The 23,859-nt window shown below is 52.2% G+C and overlaps 1 protein-coding gene across 3 annotated transcripts in view; it reads left to right on the top strand.

Moving 5' to 3' along the window:
• The window catches only part of LOC141053909 (glutamine amidotransferase-like class 1 domain-containing protein 3, mitochondrial), a 137,822-nt gene that overhangs the window by 47,716 nt on the left and 66,247 nt on the right, over positions 1 to 23,859 (top strand). For 2 of the 3 annotated variants that reach the window (XM_073551077.1, XM_073551076.1), the window contains exon 2: positions 6,345 to 6,397. The exons of the other annotated variant lie outside the window; for it this stretch is intronic. In XM_073551077.1, the coding sequence (XP_073407178.1) occupies positions 6,345 to 6,397 (53 nt within the window). The remainder of the gene's footprint in view (positions 1 to 6,344; positions 6,398 to 23,859) is intronic. 3 annotated transcript variants of the gene reach the window in all.

The following is a 23,859-nucleotide window of genomic DNA, read 5'->3' as shown; positions in this document are numbered from 1 at the left end:
ACCATTTCTTTGAAACGGTAGATGTGTACACTGGCACCAAAGCGCTCAGCCCCGTCACTCTGCGGAGTGAGACGGCTGAGGAACCCCTGGCAGGAGCAAGCAGCGGTGCTCAAGCAAATGGGGAAGTGCATGGGGACCATGAGGAAGGTAATGCCATGCAACTGACCAGTGCCACCGAGGAAGGTAACTGGCCCATAAGTAGCACTGCTCCTGGAGTGTTGGGGGTGGATGGAGAGGTAGAGCCCATGGCAGCGCCGATTGGTGGGTCTGTAGAAATCCCCAGGGAGACAGCATGCATAGCCGCTGTCACACGCAGTTGTAGTGCCCACATCGCAGGTAGCGCCCTGTCTTCTGGACCCTCTTCTGCTACAGTGGAGACTGAACCAGAGGTGAACCCAGAGCCGGTTCCAGAGGGTCCCAGTAAGGAAGGGTCCCTGACGTCACTTCTGGCAGCCTCCAGCAAGGAGTTCCAGGCTGCTCTGCACTCAGATGCCAGCCTGGAGAAATTGAGACACCTCGCCGAGACGCCCACCTCCGAGCCTGATAAGGAGAGGGTGTTCTGGGAACGAGGAAGGTTGTACCGGGAGACAATACACGGAGATTCCCAAAAGGAGTGGTTGCGGGAAACACAGCTAGTCGTCCCCCTACAGTTCAGAACTGAGTTGTTGCGGATTGCCCATGAGATTCCACTCGCTGGACACTTGGGGATCAGCAAAACAAAGGCACGACTGTCTCAACACTTCTATTGGCCCAAGATGGGGACAGATGTAATACAATACTGCCGCACCTGTAACACCTGTCAAAAAGTGGGTAAGGCGGGGCCTGCTCTTAAGGCTCCACTTATTCCTTTGCTGGTGATAGAGGAGCCTTTCCAGAGAATCGCGGTGGACATTGTAGGCCCGCTGGCCATCCCCAGCAGCTCCGGAAAGCGATACATTCTCACCGTGGTAGACTACACTACCCGCTACCCAGAGGCAGTAGCTCTGTCTTCAACCAGGGCAGATAAGGTAGCTGACGCACTGGTGACAATCTTTTCAAGGGTAGGATTTCCCAGGGAGATGCTTACCGATGAAGGGACCCAATTCATGTCTCGCCTAATGGAGGCTCTCTGTGAGAAAATGCAGGTGAAGCACCTGGTATCGAGTGCGTATCACTCACAGACTAATGGTTTGTGTGAACGCTTCAACGGTACCCTCAGATGCTCCGCATGCTGGTTGACACCCAAGGGCGCGACTGGGAGCGGTACCTCCCACACCTGCTGTTCGCTTACAGAGAAGTTCCGCAGGCCTCGACCGGGTTCTCCCCCTTCGAGCTCCTGTATGGCACGCGAGTCCGGGGACCCCTTGGGTTGATAAGAGAATCCTGGGAAGATGAGCCAAACCCCACAGAAGTGTCCATCGTGGATTATGTCATGCGCTTCCGTGACAAGATGCAGACCTTGACGCAGTTGGTGCATGACAACATGACGCAGGCTCAGGCTTACCAGAAGCACTGGTACGACCAGAACGCCCGGGAGCGGACCTACCAGGTGGGTCAAAAGGTGTGGGTGCTGGCCCTCATACCAACGGATAAGCTTCAGGCAGCCTGGGAAGGCCCATACGTCGTCCACCAACAGCTCAACCCAGTCACCTACGTGGTCACGCTTGACCATGCTCGGGGTAGGCGCAAGGCCTTTCACGTCAACATGCTGAAGGTGCACCACGAACGTGAAGCTTGCGTCCTACCGGTCTGCAACCTGCCCGAGGATGGGGAGGAAGATCCCCTCCTGGACATGCTGACCCAAGCCAAGGCCAATGGGTCCATTGAGGACGTGGAGATAAGTGGTTTGCTAACCGTATCTCAGCGGTCGCAGTTGGTGGAAACCCTGGAACCCTTCTGGGCCGTGTTCACCCACCGACCTGGGAGGACGGAGTTGGCAGTTCATGGGGTGGACACCGGGAATCACACCCCACTACGGCGAACACCTTATCGGATCTCTGAGGAGGTGCAACAAGTCATGGGCCAAGAGATCAATGAGATGTTAAGGCTGGGGGTAATTCTACGGTCAAAAAGCGTGTGGGCCTCACCTGTAGTCCTTGTGCCTAAAAAGGATCGAACCACCCAGTTCTGCGTGGACTACACGGGGCTCAACGCCATCACAACCTCTGATGCCCACCCGATGCTGCGCATCGAGGATCTGCTTGAGCGGTAGGCGAAAGCAAGGGATATGTACCTTAATGGATTAGAGTCGGGGATACTGGCAGATTCCCCTGAGCCCTGAGGCACAGGAGAAATCCGCCTTTATCACCCCTTTGGACTGTACGAGTCCATAGTCATGCCCTTCGGCATGAAAAATGCCCCTGCCACTTTCCAGCGGATGGTCAACCACCTGCTCCGCGGACTGGAGGAGTACACAGTGGCATACTTGGACGACATCGCCATTTTCAGTTCCACCTGGGAGGAACACCTTCAGCACCTCCAGGAGGTGCTCAAGCATCTTCACCAGGCAGGCCTGACTATCAAGCCGGGAAAGTGCAGCTAAAGGAAGTCCATGTGTCTGAAGTAAAACTGAGAGAGATATTAAAATAGGCTAGCATGGGCTATGATCGCGACAGAAAAACAAAACAAACATTTCTGTGTTCTGCGCGGACCCGGCTTCCCTACGGTGGCTCTTGCAAAATCCTAATCTCTCCAGAAACTGAGATATAGATTGCTCCCAAATGGAGGGTCTTCAGATTCTATTCGGTATATCACAAACAATGATGCTCTATGTATGTTGGTACGGGCTTTTCTCATTTAGATATAGTTATTCTAAGTTTTGTAGCCAAATCATAACTTGGAGAGAGGGAGGTTGGACCTCTCCAGACCGCCCATTTTGTGAGGTCACAGATCCTAGGCCATAGGTATTCCCTACCAAATTCCAGGCAGTTCAGCTGGAGTCCTCCTGCCAGAGAGACGTGCCGATGAGTGGGGACGTTTGGTTAAGCGCCCCTCCCCCATCCACATGGTCTGTCTAATACCAACTACACACATGTGAGTGTTACTTTCTGTTCTTTCTTCCACTTTGTTTTATATTTGTATTTGTACATATGTAATGTCTCAACTTTATAGCAACTTTTATCTATGTAATCACTGCGTGCATTCTTTTGGGAATAAATGATAAAATCTTTTAGCTCTGTCTCCATGCTCTAAGAAACGAACTATGCGCCTTTTGTTAGATAATTACGCTACTGTTCGGGTTGGCTTCGAACCCCTCCATTAAGTCTATAACTTAAGTGGAGAAACCAGGAGCTGGTGGCAGCGTGGTGTACGCGACTGGCGAGGCTATCTGGCAGTACAGATGGGTCTTACCTGCTGAATGAGGGGCTGCGGCCACAGCATTGATAATTCCCTTACTGCAGTAGTCTAATTGCCTGTGCACAACAAGCAGCCCATCCGGCGACTAATTATCCTAGGTGCAGTTCCCTGACTGACCTGAGGGTAAAGGGGGCGCCGGAGAGCTGCGAGTTCCAAAGTGGAACTGAGAAAGTGGGATATACATAAATCCCCGCAGTTCTTGGAAGGTTGTTAGCAGTGGTGGGGCATCCAAAATAACCCCCCTGCGGTAAATTGTTAGAGCAAGATTAGCTTGCTGCATTTTTGTCACATGGTGCCGGTGGTGGGATAACTAAGTTAAGCCCCCACTGTGCCTGTGATAGCCGTGTGCCGACAGTGCGTCACGTCCCTCCGTCCGCAGACAAACCCGTGTCGGTGGTGGGATCGTGACCTATTGGTGGCACCGGCCGCGCCGTTCATCACAGCAGCTCTGGACTATAATAGAGGATGTGACTCAGGATCAGTAATGTATGTACACATTGACTGCACCAGCAGAATAGTGAGTGCAGCTCTGGGGTATAATACAGGATGTAACTCAGGATCAGTAATTATTATTATTATTTATATAGCACCATTGGTTCCATGGTGCTGTACATGAGAAGGGGTTACATACAAATTACAGATATCACTTACAGTAAACTAACAATCACAGACTGATATAGAGGAGAGAGGACCCTGCCCTTTCAGGCTTACATGATACAGGATGGTGGGGAAGGAGACAGAAGGTTGGTGGGTTGCAGCAGTTCCAGTGTTGGTTGAGGTGATATCACTGGTAGTGGTGAGAGAGAAGGAGGTAGCGGGGTCATTGCAAGCTGTAGGCTTTCCTGAAGAGGTGGGTTTTCAGGTTCCATCTGAAGGATCCAAATGTGGTTGATAGCCGGACTTGTTGGGGCAAAGAATTCCAGAGAAAAGGGGGATATTCGGGAGAAGTCTTGGAGGCGGTTGGGTGAGGAGCGAATAAGTGTGGAGGAGAGAAGGAGGTCTTGGGAGGACCGGAGATTACGTGAGGGAAGGTATCGGGAGATTAGTTCAGAGACATATGGAGGAGACAGGTTATAGATGGCCTTGTAGGTCAGTATTAGTAATTTGAACTGGGTATGCTGAGGGAATGGAAGCCAGTGAAGAGATCTGCAGAGGGGAGAAGCGGAGGAGTAGCGAGGAGAGAGATGAATTAGTCAGGCAGCAGAGTTAAGGATGGACTGGAGAGGTGCGATGGTGTTAGCAGGGAGACCACAGAAAAGGATGTTGCAGTAGTCGAGGCGGGAGATGATGAGGGCGTGCACAAGCATTTTAGTAGATTGAGGGTTGAGGAAAGAACGGATTCTGGAAATATTTTTGAGCTGGAGGCGACAGGAGGTAGAAAGAGCTTGGATGTGCGGTTTGAAGGACAGGGCAGAGTCAAAGGTTACTCCGAGGCAGCGGATATCTGGGACAGGGGAAAGCGTGATGTCATTAATTGTTATAGCTAGGTCGGGTAAGGAAGATCTGTGAGATGGAGGAAAGATGATGAGTTCAGATTTGTCTACATTGAGCTTGAGGAAGCGAGAGGAGAAGGAGGAGGATATAGCTGGTAGACACTCTGGGATTCTGGACAGCAGAGAGGTGACGTCTGGGCCAGAGAGGTAGATCTGAGTGTCATCAGCATAAAGGTGGTACTGGAATCCATGGGACTTTATGAGTTGCCCCAGACCAAGTGTGTAGATTGAGAAGAGTAGGGGTCCTAAAACAGAGCCTTTGGGGACTCCAACAGAAAGAGGATGGGATGAGGAGGTGGTGTAATGTATGTACACAGTGACTGCACCAGCAGAATAGTGAGTGCAGCTCTGGGGTATAATACAGGATGTAACTCAGGATCAGTAATGTAATGTATGTACACAGTGACTGCACCAGCAGAATAGTGAGTGCAGCTCTGGAGTATGATACAGGATGTAACTCAGGATCAGTAATGTGATGTATGTACACAGTGACTGCACCAGCAGAATAGTGAGTGCAGCTCTGGATTAGAATACAGGAGGTAACTCAGGATCAGTAATGTAATGTATGTACACAGTGACTGCACCAGCAGAATAGTGAGTGCAGCTCTGGAGTATAAAACAGGAGGTAACTCAGGATCAGTAATGTATGTACACAGTGACTGCACCAGCAGAATAGTGAGTGCAGCTCTGGGGTATAATACAGGAGGTAACTCTGGATCAGTAATGTAATGTATGTACACAGTGACTGCACCAGCAGAATAGTGAGTGCAGCTCTGGAGTATAATACAGGATGTAACTCAGGATCAGTAATGTAATGTATGTACACAGTGACTGCACCAGCAGAATAGTGAGTGCAGCTCTGGGGTATAATACAGGAGGTAACTCTTGATCAGTAATGTATGTACACAGTGACTGCACCAGCAGAATAGTGAGAGCAGCTCTGGAGTATAATACAGGATGTAACTCAGGATCAGTAATGTAATGTATGTACACAGTGACTGCACCAGCAGAATAGTGAGTTCAGCTCTGGGGTATAATACAGGATGTAACTCAGGATCAGTAATGTAATGTATGTACACAGTGACTGCACCAGCAGAATAGTGAGTGCAGCTCTGGAGTATAATACAGGAGGTAACTCAGGATCAGTAATGTAATGTATGTACACAGTGAGTGCACCAGCAGAATAGTGAGTGCAGCTCTGGAGTATAATACAGGAGGTAACTCAGGATCAGTAATGTAATGTATGTACACAGTGAGTGCACCAGCAGAATAGTGAGTGCAGCTCTGGAGTATAATACAGGAGGTAACTCAGGATCAGTAATGTAATGTATGTACACAGTGAGTGCACCAGCAGAATAGTGAGTGCAGCTCTGGAGGTGTTATTTTATCTTTACTCTCATGTCTTTTGCCCTACAGTGTCCTGCTTTGTGTTCGTGTCCATTCCTCTGTCTGTAGGTTTTTCTTTGGTTTTCTTCTCCACTTTTGCGCTTACTCTCTTCCTTTCCGTTTCCTCAGGTTCTCTCTGGTTGCGGTGTCTACGATGGAACTGAAATCCATGAGGCTTCGGCGTAAGTGTGATCCTGCTGGGTGCTGGACTGCCAATGATGAAGCATTCCTTCTTTTATTGGATTTCTCATTCTGCAGCTGCAGAGCTGAAATCCCCCTGTATTCCCTGCTACAGTGTCTGCGCAGGGCTCGAGCTCCATGCAGTTCTGTAATTTCTCATATCATAACTGCACCCAATGCGCTTCTCCCACAGCAGCTCTAGATGTCACTAGAGTAGAAAACCTAACCTGCTGCCCCTAGCTGTGCCCCCCGATGTGCCCCTCACTGTGCCCCACCCAAGTGCTCCTCAACCAGCTCCTTGATGTATCCCTCAATGTGATCCTCGCTGTTTTCCAGATGTGCTCCTCTCTCTGTCCCTCGATGTGCTCCTCGCTGTTCCCCAATATTCTCCTCACTGTTGCCCTGATGTGCTCCTCGCTGTTCCACCCTACTTGCTCCTCTCTGTGCCCCCAATGTGCAGCTTGTGCACCCCGTTGTGCTCCTTGCTGTGGCCCCGATGTGCTCCTCGCTGTTCAAATTCAAATGAGCTTTATTGGCAGGTCTAAGTACATGTTAGCATTGCCAAAGCAAATGGTAAAAATAGGGGGATAGGGTAGGGAGGCATATAGAGGTCCAGGATATATCAGGCTCCTTTTAGAGGACAGGGGCATGTCCAGGGTGGGGTTTAGGAGTCCATGACGTATCAGGTTCTTTATTTAGGGGATAGGGACATGTCCAGGGTGGGGTATAGGAGTCCATGACATATCAGTCTCCTCTTAGTCGGGGGATAGGGACGTGTCCAGGGAGAGGTATAGGAGTCCATGACTGTGATGACGAAAGCGCACCCACCCTGTGCCAGCAATATGTCACGATCCCACCACTGACACGGGTATGTCAGCGGACGGAGGGATGCGGCGCACTGCTGGCACACTGCTATCACAGGCGCAGTGGGGGCTTATCTTAGTTATCCCGCCACTAGTACCATGTGACAAAAATATACAGCAAGCTAATCTCGCTCTAGCAATTTACCGCAGGGGGGTTATTTTGGATGCCCCACCACTGCTAACAACCTTCCAAGAACTGCGGGGATTTATGTATATCCCACTTTCTCAGTTCCACTTTGGAACTCGCAGCTCTCCGGCGCCCCCCTTACCCTCAGGTCAGTCAGGGAACTGCACCTAGGATAATTAGTCGCCAGATGGGCTGCTTGTTGTGCACGGGCAATTAGACTACTGCAGTAAGGGAATTATCAATGCTTTGGCCATCCTGACACTCATTCATCATATAAGACCCTTCCGTACTGCCAACTACCCCAACCAACCGAACACACCACGCTGCCACCAGCCACGATTCACTTAATCAAAGAGTTAATGAAGAGGGTCCGTGGCAAACCACCCAAATTAGTAGCGATTATCTAAAAAAGGCGCATAGTTCGTTTCTTAGAGCATGGGGACAAACTGATAATTTTATCATTTATTCCCAAAACGGTGGGCAATGATTACACTGATAAAAGTTGTTACAAAGTGGAGACATTAAATATGTACATTGCAAATATCAAAATAACAAGGATTAAAACAAAGAGTAACACTTACATGTGCTTAGTTGGTATTAGGCAGACCATGTGCTAGGGGGAGGGTCAGCCAACCACACATCCCCAGACATCTGCACGTCTTGTCAGCATCAAATCTCCAGCTTCAACTGAATGAATTTTGGGAGGGAATACCTTATCCCTTTGGGTTTGTGACCTCACGAAAGTGGCGGTCTGGTGAGGTTCAACCCCCCCTACTCTCTAAGTTGCAATTTATCTAAAAACTTATAATAACAATATCTTAACGAGGTAAGCTCTTATAAACACCCATATGGTATCATTGGTTGTAGTTTATCGAACCCAAAAAGACAACATCAAACATGCCGTAATTAAGACACTCCATTTGGGAGCAATTCATATCTCAGCTTCTGGAGGGGTCATAGCCGTGAGAATTAGAGATTAGAAAGCTGGTTTTGTTGCCTGCGCAGAGATGTGATTATTATATCTCTGTGATATATGGTTTTCGCGATATGACTTGTTTTAATATTTCCCGTAGCTGAATTCAAGCCGCATGTTTGAGAACAAAAGACATCCTTTCACTTGGCTGTGCAGGGAGGGGGAGGAAAAAGAGGGAGAGAAGAACTCTACACTGAAGTTTCAGGTTTCACAGCTGCAGGCAGATAGCTGTGTGTGGAGGAAGGGAAGATTCTAGAAGTCATACCTTACAGACATTTTACATTACATCTCCCCCTTTTAGAGGGCGCTACGGAGGCATAACCTGACGGTAATCCGTCATGCCCACCTCAGCGGGTTCGCCCCGGCGGGACAACCTATCGGCATTACCATGTTCGCTGCCCTTTTTGCGTTGTACAGTAAAGTCGTACTGTTGAAGAGCAAGGCTCCAGCGGAGCAACCTTCCATTGGTTCCGGACACTGTGTGCAACCAGCTCAAAGGGTTGTGGTCGTTTACTACCATGAAGGTGCACCCGTACAGGTAGGACTGCAAACGTTGCAGTGCCCACACCATGGCCAGACACTCCTACTCGATGGTGGAGTATGCCACTTCCCTCTGCAAAAGTTTCTGGCTCAGGTACAACATGGAGTGCTCCTGGTTCCCCGAGTCAACCTGGCTGAGCACAGCACCGAGGCCAAACTCGCTGGCGTCGGTCTGTACCAGGAACGGGCAACTGCTGTCGACTGCTTTCAACACTGGAGAGTTGCACAGGGCTGTTTTCATTTCTTGGAAGGCCGCATCACAGTCATCTGTCCAGTTGACAGTTTGGGGTAGCCTCTGCTTGGTGAGGTCGGTTAAGGGTTTTCAAGGGCGCTATAGTCTTGTACGAACCGCCTATAGTGCCCTGCAGTGTCCAAGAAGGCCTTCACCTGTTTCTTGGTCCTGGGGGAAGGCCAGGACACCATTGTGTCCACCTTTTCTGGCTCTGGACTCATGGAACCCCCGCCTACACGGTGCCCCAGGTAGTGAACCTCGCTCATGCCCATCTGGCACTCTCCCGGCTTGATAGTCAGGCCTGCCTGGTGAAGTCGTTTGAGCACCTCCTGGAGATGCTGAAGGTGTTCCTCCCAGGTGGAACTGAAGATGGCGATGTCGTCCAAGTATGCCACCGCGTACTCCTCCAGTCCCCGGAGCAGGTGGTTGACCATCCGCTGGAAAGTGGCAGGGGCATTTTTCATGCCGAAGGGCATGACTGTGGACTCGTACAGCCCAAAGGGGGTGATAAAGGCGGATTTCTCCTGCGCCTCAGGGCTCAGGGGGATCTGCCAGAATCCCCGACAAATCCATGATGGATATGTACCTTGCTTTCGCCAACCGAAGCAGATCCTCGATGCTCGGCATCGGTTGGGCATCAGAGGTTGTGATGGCGTTGAGCCCCCTGTAGTCCACGCAGAACCGGGTGGTTCGATCCTATTATGCACGAGGACTACAGGTGAGGCCCATGCGGTTTTTGACCGTTGAATCACCCCCAGCCTTAACATCTCATCGATCTCTTGGCACATGACTTGTTGCACCGCCTCAGAGATCCGATAAAGTGTTCGCCGTAGTGGGGCGTGATTCCCGGTGTCCACCTCATGAACCGCTAACTCCGTCCTCCCAGGTCGGTTGGTGAACACGGCCCGGAAGAGTTCCAGGGTGGCCACCAACTGCGACCGCTGGGATACAGTTAACAAACGACTTATCGCCATGTCCTCAATGGACCCATTGACCTTGGCTTGGGCTAGCATGTCCAGGAGGGGATCTTCCTCCCCATCCTCGGGCAGGTTGCAGACCGGTAGGACGCAAGCTTCACATTCGTAGTGCGCCTTCAGCATGTTGACGTGAAAGGCCTTGCGCCTACCCCGAGCATGGTCAAGCGTGACCACGTAGGTGACCGGGTTGAGCTGTTGGTGAACGACGTATGGGCCTTCCCAGGCTGCCTGAAGCTTATCCGTTGGTACGGGGACCAGCACCCACACCTTTTGACCCACCTGGTAGGTCCGCTCCCGGGTGTTCTGGTCGTACCAGTGTGTTAGCGCGGGTGGTCAGGAGCGGGAACTCCGAGAGTGGACCCTCTGGACCGTGGCACCGAGGGGCCCCGGGCGAGCTGCCAGGTGGAACCGACCCCTATACAGGGAACGTTAGGAGCAGGCCCAGGGGTTCGAGTACCACGGTAGCCGGTACCGAGAGGGGCGGCTCAGGATGGACCGGAGTAAGACTGAGACTGGAGTTGGACGGCAGGAGCACTGAAGACAGGACTGGAGTAGGACGGCAGGAACACAAGGCAGGGCTGGAGTAGGACGACAGGAACACTGAAGGCAGGACTGGAGTAGGTCGGCAGGAACACAAGGCAGGACTGGAGTAGGACGACAGGAACACTGAAGGCAGGACTGGAGTAGGTCGGCAGGAACACAAGGCAGGACTGGAGTAGGTCGGCAGAAACACAAGGCAGGACTGGAGCAGGTTGGCAGGAACACAAGGCAGGACTGGAGTAGGTCGGCAGGAACACAAGGCAGGACTGGAGTAGGTCGGCAGGAACACAAGGCGGGACTGGAGTAGGCAACCAGGAACACGGGTAGCGGGACTGAGAAGCTGCTGTGAGGAGCAGCCGAGACAGGAACTTGCAGCAGCAGTGTGTGCACGACGGAGCGAGGCCAGAGTGTCAGGAAACACAACGATCAGGCGCCTCCCTCAGGGGGAAGCGGCCTGATATGGCCCCGTCTGGTCAGCCATTGGTCCACAGGTGCTTCTGGGTTAGGGCACAGCCGGAGCATAAGAAGCAGGAAGGAGGCGCGGCCGCGGCCTATGGCGCATGCGCATAGCATGCAGGGAAGGCATCGGTCGCGGACCTGTCTCAGGTGACCGCCGCGGCCGTCGGGTGGAGAGAGGCTGCGGCGTGGGAGCGGAGGGCGACTGCGGCGTGGGAGCGGAGGCCAGGTGAGTATGGCGGAGCGGTGTAACAGTACCCCCTCCCCTAAGCCGCCCCCCCCGGAGGTTAACAAGAAACCTCTTGAGGATACGGGGAGCATTAATATTCTCCCGAGGCTCCCAGGATCTCTCCTCAGGACCAAAGCCCTTCCAATCAACGAGAAAGAAAGTCCTACCCCTAACCCTTTTCACAGCGAGGATGTCCTGTACTTCAAAAATGTTGTCGGCCCCCACCGGCTGAGGACCAAGATCAAGCGAGGAGTGGAAACGATTCAGCACCACAGGCTTCAGGAGAGAGACGTGAAAGGTGTTCGGGATCCGGAGCGAAGCAGGCAACCTCAATTTGTAGGCAACTTCGTTAATACGTCCCAGAATTTCAAACGGACCAATGTAGCGTGGACCCAACTTGTAAGAGGGCAGTTTTAGTCGGACGAATTTGGAGGAGAGCCAGACCTTGTCGCCAACACGATACGGAGGAGAATCCAACCTCTTTTTGTCAGCATAGTTCTTCATCTGATCAGCGGATCTCTTGAGTGATGTGTTGGTCTCAGCCCAAATCTTAGAAAATTCCGAGGACAAGGCATTGGCCGCGGGTACCTCAGAGGCAGGGGTTATCGGAAGAGGAACACCAGGATGTCTGCCAAAAACAATGAAAAACGGAGACTTGGCCGAAGACTCACCAGCATGGTTGTTATAAGCGAACTCTGCCCAGGGGAGTAAGTTGACCCAATCGTTCTGGTGGGCGTTAGAGAAGTGGCGTAAGTATCCCGTAAGTGTCTGGTTGGTACACTCTACTTGTCCGTTGGACTGTGGATGATAGGCCGAGGAGAAGTCGAGGGAAACGTTCATGAGCTTACAAAGCGAACGCCAGAACTTGGAGGTAAACTGAACCCCTCGGTCAGACACAATGCGTCGAGGTAGACCATGAAGCCTGAAGACTTGATGAAAAAGATTTCGGCCAGCTCTGGCGCTGAGGGAAGACCCGGCAGAGGGATGAAGTGAGCCATCTTGGAAAAACGATCCACCACCACCACCTCGAGTACAAAAGGTCGATCGCTCTCAGGGCGATGCAGGACCGGAGCCGTGGAGAAAGCCCGTTTTAGGGTCAGAAAGGCCTCCTCTGCCTCAGGAGACCAATCCTTGGAAGTAGACCCTTTACGGGTGAGCACAGAAATGGGTCTTGTGATCGCGGAGAAGTGAGAGACAAATTGCCGGTAATAGTTGGCGAACCCGAGGAATCGTTGTATCGCCTTTAATCCGACGGGGCGAGGCCATTTGAGGATGGCAGACAACTTCTCGGGGTCCATCCTTAGACCAGCGTCAGAGATAATGTATCCAAGAAATGGCAGAGAGGTCTGTTCGAAGAGACATTTCTCGATCTTTGCATACAGACGGTTCTCCCGAAGCCGCTGAAGCACCAGGCGGACACTCTTTCTGTGGGACGAGAGGTCCGGCGAGAAGACGAGGATGTCGTCTAAGTACACGACCACACAGGAGTACAAGAGATCCCGGAAGATCTCGTTGACGAACTCTTGAAAGACTGCAGGAGCATTGCAAAGACCGAAGGGCATGACCAGGTACTCGTAATGGCCATCTCGAGTGTTGAAAGCGGTCTTCCACTCGTCACCTGCACGGATACGGACCAGATTGTAGGCTCCTCTGAGGTCCAGCTTGGTAAAGACCCGAGCCCCTCTGAGACGGTCAAACAGTTCTGGAATGAGTGGAAGAGGGTACCTGTTCTTGATGGTAATCTCATTCAAGCCCCTATAGTCAATGCATGGCCGAAGAGTCCCGTCCTTCTTTTTGACGAAGAAGAACCCGGCTCCTGCGGGCGAAGAGGATTTCTGTATAAAGCCTTTGGCGAGGTTCTCTCGGACGTACTCAGACATGGCGGTGGTCTCCGCGGGAGACAGAGGGTAGATTCTGCCCCTTGGGGGGGTTGAACCAGAAACAAGTTCAATTGGGCAGTCAAACGGCCGGTGTGGAGGGAGGACCTCCGCTTCCTTCTTATCAAAAACATCAGCGTAGGAGCTGTATGCTGGGGGAAGACCCGGGAGGTCTGGAGGTGACCGTGGAGCGGCCGCCAGGCGGACAGGAATCAGACAGCGAGCTTGGCAGGGGTGCCCCCAGCGGAGTATCTCCCCAGAAGACCAGTCGAGAACAGGCTGATGAGTCCTTAACCATGGAAGACCGAGTAGAATGGCGTGAGAGAGCTTAGGTAAAACGTAAATGGCTATCTTCTCTCGATGTAAGGCTCCGATTTGCAATTCCACCTCTTCAGTGACTAAGGTGTCGGACACCTGTAGCGGTTTGCCATCCACGGTGGCAATGTGAATTGGGTTAGGTAGAGGGACTACAGGAATTTGGTATTTGTCTACCTCCTCCGGCCGAATGAAGTTACCCGCTGAGCCCGAATCCACGTAGGCCACCTCGGAACCACGCCTCCCTCCTGAAACCAAAAGCACAGAAATCGTAAGGGGTTGAGAGGAATCATCATCATCACCTAGGAAGGCCTCTCTTACCTGACCTAGGTGGAGTCGTTTCCCTGTCTCTTAGGACAGGTGCGGATATAGTGTGACGAATGACCGCAATAGAGGCACAGACCTTGTGCCCGTCTCTCTCTCTGACGTAACTTGGCCAACCTGAGATGATCTATCTGCATGGGCTCACCCGAAGAGAGGGAAGAAGATCCGACTGAACGAGAGCTGGCCGACTGAGTGAAAGGAGAAACTGACCTGGAGGAGCGCCTGTCTCTCACTGACTCCCGAGCGCGCTCCAGGAAGCGCAGGTCAATGCGGGTAGCCAGCGAGATAAGGTCCTCTAAGGTGGACGGGGTATCTCGACCTGCGAGTTCATCCTTTATTTTACTAGAAAGACCGCGCCAGAATGCCCCCACCAAAGCTGCGTTATTCCAGCCGAGCTCGGAGGAAATAGTGCAAAAGCGAATAGCGTACTGTCCGACCGTGAGAGAGCCCTGGTGTAAGTTAAAGAGTGACTCAGTGAGAGAGGCTAACCGGCCCGGCTCATCGAAAACCTTATGAAACGTATCCAGGAAAACCGGGAGACTCGAAACGACCGGGTCGTCACGTTCCCAGAGCGGGTTTACCCAAGAAAGGGCCTCTCCCTCCAGATGGGACATGATGAAGGCCACTTTGGCCCGGTCCGAGGGGTATTGCTGCGGCAGCCATTCAAAGTGGAGACTACACTGATTTAAGAACCCCCTACAGAGCTTGGGATCCCCAGTGAAACGAGGCGGCTTGGCGAGGCGGGGCGTCGGAGGAGCAGTAGACGCAGTGGGAGGTGTCGGCACTGCAGCGGCAGCCTGGAGGGCCGACAAGCGACTATCAAAGGAGGCCATGTAGGACAAAATGTGGGTTTGAGTATCTTGCTGCTGACCCAGCTCCTGTTGGAGACTGGCCAGCTGAGTGGCATTTCCAGGATCGGCCACCTGTAAGGCCGACAAACGGGTGTCCATCGACTTCATGATTGACATAATGCGCCCCTGATTCTCCCGTAGGAATAGCAACTCTTTCTGGGTAGCAGCCGTAGTACCGGCGGAGTCCATGGCCTGATCGTACTGTTAGCGCGGGTGGTCAGGAGCGGGAACTCCGAGAGTGGACCCTCTGGACCGTGGCACCGAGGGGCCCCGGGCGAGCTGCCAGGTGGAACCGACCCCTATACAGGGACCGTTAGAAGCAGGCCCAGGGGTTCGAGTACCACAGTAGCCGGTACCGAGAGGGGCGGCTCAGGATGGACCGGAGTAAGACTGAGACTGGAGTTGGACGGCAGGAGCACTGAAGACAGGACTGGAGTAGGACGGCAGGAACACAAGGCAGGGCTGGAGTAGGACGACAGGAACACTGAAGGCAGGACTGGAGTAGGTCGGCAGGAACACAAGGCAGGACTGGAGTAGGACGACAGGAACACTGAAGGCAGGACTGGAGTAGGACGACAGGAACACTGAAGGCAGGACTGGAGTAGGTCGGCAGGAACACAAGGCAGGACTGGAGTAGGTCGGCAGGAACACAAGGCAGGACTGGAGTGGGTCGGCAGGAACACAAGGCAGGACTGGAGTAGGTCGGCAGGAACACAAGGCAGGACTGGAGTAGGTCGGCAGGAACACAAGGCGGGACTGGAGTAGGCAACCAGGAACACGGGTAGCGGGACTGAGAAGCTGCTGTGAGGAGCAGCCGAGACAGGAACTTGCAGCAGCAGTGTGTGCACGACGGAGCGAGGCCAGAGTGTCAGGAAACACAACGATCAGGGGGAAGCAGCCTGATATGGCCCCGTCTGGTCAGCCATTGGTCCACAGGTGCTTCCGGGTTAGGGGACAGCCGGAGCATAGGAAGCAGGAAGGAGGCGCGGCCGCGGCCTATGGCGCATGCGCATAGCATGCAGGGAAGGCATCGGTCGCGGACCTGTCTCAGGTGACCGCCGCGGCCGTCGGGTGGAGAAAGGCTGCGGCGTGGGAGCGGAGGGCGACTGCGGCGTGGGAGCGGAGGCCGGGTGAGTATGGCGGAGCGGTGTAACACAGTGCTTCTGGTCAGCCTGAGCCTGCGTCATGTTGTCATGCACCAACTGCGTCAAGGTCTGCATCTTGTCACGGAAGCGCATGACATAATCCACGATGGACACTTCTGTGGGGTTTGGCTCATCTTCCCAGGATTCTCTTATCAACCCAAGGGGTCCCCGGACTCGTGTGCCATACAGGAGCTCGAAGTGGGGGAACCCCGTCGAGACCTTCAGAACTTCTCTGTAAGCGAACAGCAGGTGTGGGAGGTACCGCTCCCAGTCGCGCCCTTGGGTCTCAACCTGCACGCGGAGCATCTGTTTGAGGGTACCGTTGAAGCGTTCACACAAACCATTAGTCTGTGGGTGATACGCACTTGATACCAGGTGCTTCACCTGCATTTTCTTACAGAGAGCCTCCATTAGGCGAGACATGAATTGGGTCCCTTGATCGGTAAGCATCTCCCTGGGAAATCCTACCCTTGAAAAGATGGTCACCAGTGCGTCAGCCACCTTATCTGCCCTGGTTGAAGACAGAGCTACTGCCTCTGGGTAGCGGGTAGCGTAGTCTACCACAGTGAGAATGTATCGCTTTCCAGAGCTGCTGAGGACAGCCAGCGGGCCTACAATGTCCACCGCGATTCTCTGGAAAGGCTCCTCTATCACTGGCAAAAGGGATAAGGGGAGCCTTAAGAGCAGGCCCCGCTTTACCCACTTTTTGACAGGTGTCACAGGAGCGGCAGTATTGTGTTACATCTGTCTCCATCTTGGGCCAATAGAAGTGTTGAGACAGCCGTGCCTTGGTTTTGCTGATCCCCAAGTGTCCAGCAAGTGGAATTTCATGGGCAATCCGCAACAACTCAGTTCTGAACTGATGGGGGACGACCAGCTGTCTTTCCCTCAACCACTCCTTTTGGGCATCTCCGGGTACTGTCTCCCGGTACAATCTTCCTCGTTCCCAGAACACCCTCTCCTTATCAGACTCGTAGGTGGGCGTCTCAGCGAGATGTCTCAATTTCTCCAGGCTGGCATCTGAGTGCAGAGCAGCCTGGAACTCCTTGCTGGAGGCTGCCAGAAGTGACGTCAGGGACCCTTCCTGTCTGGGACCCTCTGGAACCTGCTCTGGGTTCACCTCTGGTTCAGTCTCCCCTGTAGCAGAAGAGGGTCCAGAAGATAGGGCGCTACCTGCGATCTGGGCACTCTGACTGCATGTGACAGCTGCTACGTATGCTGTCTCCCTGGGGATTTCTACAGACCCACCAGTCGGTGCTGCTATGGGCCCCACCTCCCCATCCAGCCCCAACACTTCAAGAGCAGTGCTACTTATGGGCCAGTTACCTTCCTCAGTGGCACTGGTCAGTTGCATGGCATTACCTTCCTCATGGTTCCCATGCACCTCCCCATTTCCTTGAACACCGTTGCTTGCTCCTGCCAGGGGTTCCTCAGCCGTCTCACTCCGCAGAGTGACGGGGCTGAGCACTTCGGTACCTGTGGACACATCTACCGTTTCAAAGAAATGGTTAACAGGTTCAGTCGGCACAGATACATCATCATCATTCCCAGGAAAAGAATGGTTATCAGGTGTCTTTGGTACATTTACATCACCATCAGCATCATTCCTGGGGAAAGAATGGTTGTTAGTTGCATCATTACTCATCAAGTCGTTAGCAGGTAACACATTCAGTTTTCCATCATCATCATCATCATCAGGGTTAACGTTACCCTTATTATCAGATTGGGGAGGGGTGTCAGGGACGTAGTATGCAACCATCCTCCCCAAGTCAGTCCCCAATAAAACACCAGTGGGCAGGTTTTCAGACACTCCCACTTCCCTCACCCCGCTTCCAGCACCCCAATCAAGGAATACCCGGGTCACTGGCAAGGGACAGCGGGTACCCCCGATCCTGGTGACAGTCAGGGTTTTCCCCTCAACAAACTCTTCAGGGGCCGCCAGTCCAGGACGGATGAGGGTTCGTTCAGCCCCAGTGTCCTTGAGGCCTGTAGCAAGATGGGCCCCCACCTGGATGGGTTGAACGTTGTCGTCAATCCTCCAAACCACACCTCCCACCAAAAGTACAGAGGCGTTGGACTCAGGGGCCTTGGCTGGGGGTGTCTTCGGCTTTTCCGGACAGGTGAAACGGAGGTGACCAGTCCGATCGCAGTTGTAACACTTGCGACTGTCAATAATAGGCCTGGTGTTGGCAACAGGGACAGGGCCTCCGGAGGGTCGGATAGCTGGGGCACTGGGGTTGGTTGCAGGCTTACCCCCTCTCCAGCTGGTGGTGACTGTCCTCCGCGTCTCTGGCTTACGGTTGACCTCATAGTTGTCGGTGATCTGCGCCGCTTTGTCCGCGTTCGTTGGTTTGCGGTCCAGGATTAACTGTCGGTCCTCAGCTGGGCAGAGATGCAGGAACTGGTCTTTGATCATCAGGTTCCGTAGCAGCTCAAAGGAATCAACGGACAGTCCATGGATCCACTGGTCAAAGTGGGTCCTGAGTCCTTGCACCACATCGCTATAACTATCGTGTGGGCCACGTTGGAGGTTCCGGAACTTCTTTCGGTATACCACAGGTGTCAGCCGGTATTTAGCGATCAGGGCCTGCTTTATGGTGTCATAGTCATCGTCTTCTGGCAGAAGAGAAGCAAACGCCTCCAGAGCTTTGCCTTTTAGCCCTGGGGTCAAGTACTTGGCCCATTGTCCGCTAGGCAGCTAGTACTGTCTGCAGGCTTTCTCAAAGGCTCGCAGAAACGTGTCCAAGTCCCCGTCCTTTTCCATCACGGGAAAATGCTCTGGCCGGGGTTTAGGACTCTGGACACTGCTGGGCTCACTGCTTCGGGCTGTGGGGGCATTCCACCCCCGCTGGAGCATCTCCAGCTCATGGCCCTCTGCGCTTGGAGCTCGGCTCTCTCAGCCTCTCGTTCAGCCTCTCTTTCGGCTCGGGCCTCCTGGCGATATTGCTGGATCAGCCTCACCCGTCCCTCACTGTCTTCGGCTGGGAGTTCGTCCAAGGCCGCTTGCAGGTAGGGGTCCAATCTACCCGGATGGTATGTGGAGCCAGCGCTCAGGAGTGGAGCCTCTGCTGCAGCCCCATTGTTACTTGAGCTCGCTTCTGCGTTCGCTGGGCTCTGGTCGTTTTCCCGTTGCACCAGAGCCGCGATCAGTTGGGCTTTGTTTTTGTTCGTGGTGTCGATCCGCCACACCTCGCAGAGGGCAATAAGAGCGTCTTTCCTTTGATGCTTATACCACTCTGCTCCCATCGTAGCCATGGTTGACAAATAAAAGATTGAAAAGAAAAACAAAGAGAGGGGAGGGAATGCTCGCACGTACACAAAAATGTCAGGACTAGTAACCACTGAGTCTGTTCTCCAAAACCTATGATGCAGAATTCCCGCAGGAATGATTGCTCAAACCAAATCACTAATGCTCTATGATAATCCCACCGCTCTGCCACCAAATTGTGATGACGAAAGCGCACCCACCCTGTGCCACCAATATGTCACGATCCCACCACTGACACGGGTATGTCAGTAGACGGAGGGATGCGACGCACTGCTGGCACACTGCTATCACAGGCACAGTGGGGGCTTATCTTAGTTATCCTGCCACTGGTACCATGTGACAAACATATACAGCAAGCTAATCTTGCTCTAACAATTTACCGCAGGGGGTTATTTTGGATGCCCCACCACTGCTAACAACCTTCCAAGAACTGCGGGGATTTATGTATATCCCACTTTCTCAGTTCCACTTTGGAACTCGCAGCTCTCCGGCGCCCCCCTTACCCTCAGGTCAGTCAGGGAACTGCACCTAGGATAATTAGTCACCGGATGGGCTGCTTGTTGTGCACGGGCAATTAGACTACTGCAGTAAGGGAATTATCAATGCTTTGGTCATCCTGACACTCATTCAGCATATAAGACCCTTCCGTACTGCCAACTACCCCAACCAACCGAACACACCACGCTGCCACCAGCCACGATTCACTTAATCAAAGAGTTAATTAAGAGGGTCCGTGGCAAACCACCCAAATTAGTAGCGATTATCTAAAAAAGGCGCATAGTTCGTTTCTTAGAGCATGGAGACAAACTGATAATTTTATCATTTATTCCCAAAACGGTGGGCAGTGATTACACAGATAAAAGTTGTTACAAAGTGGAGACATTAAATATGTACATTGCAAATATCAAAATAACAAGGATTAAAACAAAGAGTAACACTTACATGTGCTTAGTTGGTATTAGGCAGACCATGTGCTAGGGGGAGGGTCAGCCAACCACACATCCCCGGACATCTGCACGTCTTGTCAACATCAAAACTCCAGCTTCAACTAATGAATTTTGGGAGGGAATACCTTATCCCTTTGGGTTTGTGACCTCACAAAAGGGGCGGTCTGGTGAGGTTCAACCCCCCTACTCTCTAAGTTGCAATTTATCTAAAAACTTATAATAACCATATCTTAACGAGGGAAGCTCTTATAAACACCCATATGGTATCATTGGTTGTAGTTTATCGTACCCAATAAGACAACATCAAACATGCCGTAATTAAGACACTCCGTTTGGGAGCAATCCATATCTCAGCTTCTGGAGGGGTCAGAACCGTGAGAATTAGAGATTAGAAAGCTGGTTTTGTTGCCTGCGCAGAGATGTGATTATTATCTCTGTGGTGTATGGTTTTCACGATATGACTTGTTTTAATACTTCCCGTAGCTGAATTCAAGCCACATGTTTGAGAACAAAAGACATCCTTTCACTTGGCTGTGGAGGGAGGGGGAGGAATAAGGGGGAGAGAAGAATTCTACACTGAAGTTTCAGGTCTCACAGCTGCAGGGAGATAGCTGCGTGTGGAGGAAGGGAAGATTCTAGAAGTCATACCTTACAGACATTTTACATTACAATGACATATCAGTCTCCTCTTAGTCTTGGGATAGGGGCATGTCCAGAGTGGGGTATAGAAGTCCATGACATATCACTCTCCTCTTAGTCTGGGGATAGGGACATGTCCAGGGTGGGGTATAGGAGTCCATAACATATCAGCCTCCTCTTAGTCTGGGGATAGGGACATGTCCAGGGTGGGGTATAGGAGTCCATGACATATCAGTCTCCTCTTAGTCTGGCTATAGGGACATGTCCAGTGAGGGGTATAGGAGTCCATGTCATATCAGTCGCCTCTTAGTCTGGGGATAGGGACATGTCCAGGGTGGGGTATAGGAGTCCATGACATATCAGCTTCCTCTTAGTCTGGGGATAGGGACATGTCCAGGTTGGGGTATAGAAGTCCATGACATATCAGCCTCCTCTTAGTCTGGCTATAGGGACATGTCCAGTGAGGGGTATAGAAGTGCATGACATATCAGGCTCCTCTTAGTCGGGGGATAGGGACATGTTCAGGGTGGGGTATAGAGGTCCATGACATATCAGGCTCCTCTTAGTCTGGGGATAGGGACATGTCCAGGGTGGGTTATAGACATCCATGTCATATCAGACTCCTCTTAGTCTGGAGATAGGGACATGTCCAGGGTGGGGTATAGGAGTCCATGACATATCAGTCTCCTCTTAGTCTGGGGATAGGGACATGTTCAGGGTGTGGTATAGGAGTCCATGACATATCAGTCTCCTCTTAGTCTGGGAATAGGGACGTGTCCAGGGTGGGGTATAGAGGTCCATGACATATCAGTCTCCTCTTAGTCTGGGAATAGAGACATATCCAGGGTGGGGTATAGAGGTCCTTGACATATCAGGCTCTTCTTAGTCTGGGGATAGGGACATGTCCAGTGAGGGGTATATGAGTCCATGACATATCAGTCTCCTCTTAGTCTGGGGAAAGGGACATGTCCAGGGTGGGGTATAGGAGTCCATGACATATCAGTCTTCTCTTAGTCTGGCTATAGGGACATGTCCAGTGAGGGGTATAGAAGTCCATGAAATATCAGCCTCTTCTTAGTCGGGGGATAGGGACATGTCCATGGTGGGGTATAGAGGTCCATGACATATCAGTCTCCTCTTAGTCTAGGGATGGGGACATGTCCAGGGTGGGGTATAGGAGTCCATGACATATCAGTCTCCTCTTAGTCTGGGAACAGGGACATGTCCAGGGTGGGGTATAGAAGTCCATGACATATCAGTCTCCTCTTAGTCTGGGGATAGGGACATGTCCAGGGTGAGGTATAGGAGTCCATGACATATCAGTCTCTCTTTTAGTCTGTGGATAGGGACATGTCCAGGGTGGGGTGTAGAGGTCCATGACATATCAGTCTCCTCTTCGTCTGGGGAAAGGGACATGTCCAGGGTGGGTATAGGAGTCCATGACATATCAGCCTCGTCTTAGTCTGGGGATAGTGACATGTCCAGGGTGGGGTATAGGAGTCCATGACATATCAGTCTCCTCTTAGTCTGGCTATAAAGACATGTCCAGTGAGGGGTATAGGAGTCCATGACATATCACTCGCCTCAGTCTGAGGATAGGGACATGTCAAGGGTGGGGTATAGGAGTCCATGACATATCAGCCTCCTCTTAGTCTGGGGATAGGGACATGTCCAGGGTGGGGTATAGGAGTCCATGACATATCAGTCTCCTCTTAGTCTGGGGATAGGGACATGTCCAGGGTGGGGTATAGAGGTCCATTACATATCAGACTCCTCTTAATCTGGGGATAGGGACATGTCCAGGGTGGGGTATAGGAGTCCATGACATATCAGCCTCCTCTTAGTCTGGAAATAGCGACATGTCCAGGGTGGGTTATAGAGGTCCTTGACATATCAGCCTCCTCTTAGTCGGGGGATAGGGACATGTCCAGTGAGGGGTATAGAAGTCCATGACATATCATCCTTCTCATAGTCTGGGGATAGGGACATGTCCAGTGAGGGGTATAGAAGTCCATGACATATCAGCCTCTTAGTCGGGGGATAGGGACATGTCCAGTGAGGGGTATAGAAGTCCATGACATATCAGCCTCCTCTTAGTCTGGGGATAGGGACATGTCCAGGGTGGGGTATAGGAGTCCATGACATATCAGTCTCCTCTTAGTCTGGCTATAGGGACATGTCCAGTGAGGGGTATAGAAGTCCATGACATATCAGTCTACTCTTAGTCGGGGGATAGGGACATGTCCAGGGTGCGGTATGTCCATTTAGATCAGCTTCATTACCTCCCTTCACCAACAGAGGGAGTCCAGATAGATAACTCACTACTCCTCTGTCAGCACAGCCAGCTCCATAACCCTCACCAGAAGCCAGAGGCAAACCCGGAAATGAGCTCATAACACTCACCGTTCCTCCACTGTGTTCGACACTTTGTCCCTGATGTGCTTTTCGCTGTTGCCCCGATGTGCTCCTCATTGTTTCCCCGATGTGCTACTCGTTGTTCAGCTGATGTTACTGTCTCTCCTAGCTGTCATGGTGGGTGAAGGATAAGTAAGTGCACAACAAAGGGAAGAGGGAGGGAGAGCCCAAACACTAGGATAGAGGGGAGTAGAGACCCCTAGGCAAATCTAAAATCACCGTCTGCCCTAAATGTCCCTATATAGGTTCGGCACCTATCGCCGAGCAGGAACCTAATCCCTGCCTGACCCTAGTGATAAGCCCTACATAGGGAGGGGACGGGGTAAGCACTAGTCAATCCCTGCTTGAGAAGACAACCGAGATGTCATGCCAGCAATCCTCCAAGGGTCCTCATGGAAGACACTAACTGACTGCTAGAGCCTTCAACAATACTGAGGCAAGTAAAAGCTAATACCCGCAACATGCTGCAGCAATTGAATGTATTTAAACATTCAGCACAGGTGTGTGATTAGCAGCAGAAGGTGGAGGTAACTGTTGGGTCCTAGAGGGAGGATATCGCTCCATTGCAGAGATGCAAAAATCAAGGAGGTGCTTGAGCTAATCTACAGCCGGATCCAGGATAACTGTCTATCACACCTGACACACCCATGACTGTACCCCCCCTTCTACGAGTGGCGCCCGGACACTCGGGACCCAGTTTCTCAGGATGAGAGGTATAGAAAGAACAAATCAGTCTAGGGGCATTC

This window comes from Dendrobates tinctorius, unplaced genomic scaffold (genome assembly GCF_039654945.1).
Source record: "Dendrobates tinctorius isolate UK_male_01 unplaced genomic scaffold, ASM3965494v1 ptg000172l, whole genome shotgun sequence".
Lineage (NCBI taxonomy): Eukaryota > Metazoa > Chordata > Amphibia > Anura > Dendrobatidae > Dendrobates > Dendrobates tinctorius.
The sequence above is the reverse complement of the archived record's forward strand: the minus strand, read 5'-3'. Positions and strand labels throughout refer to the sequence as shown.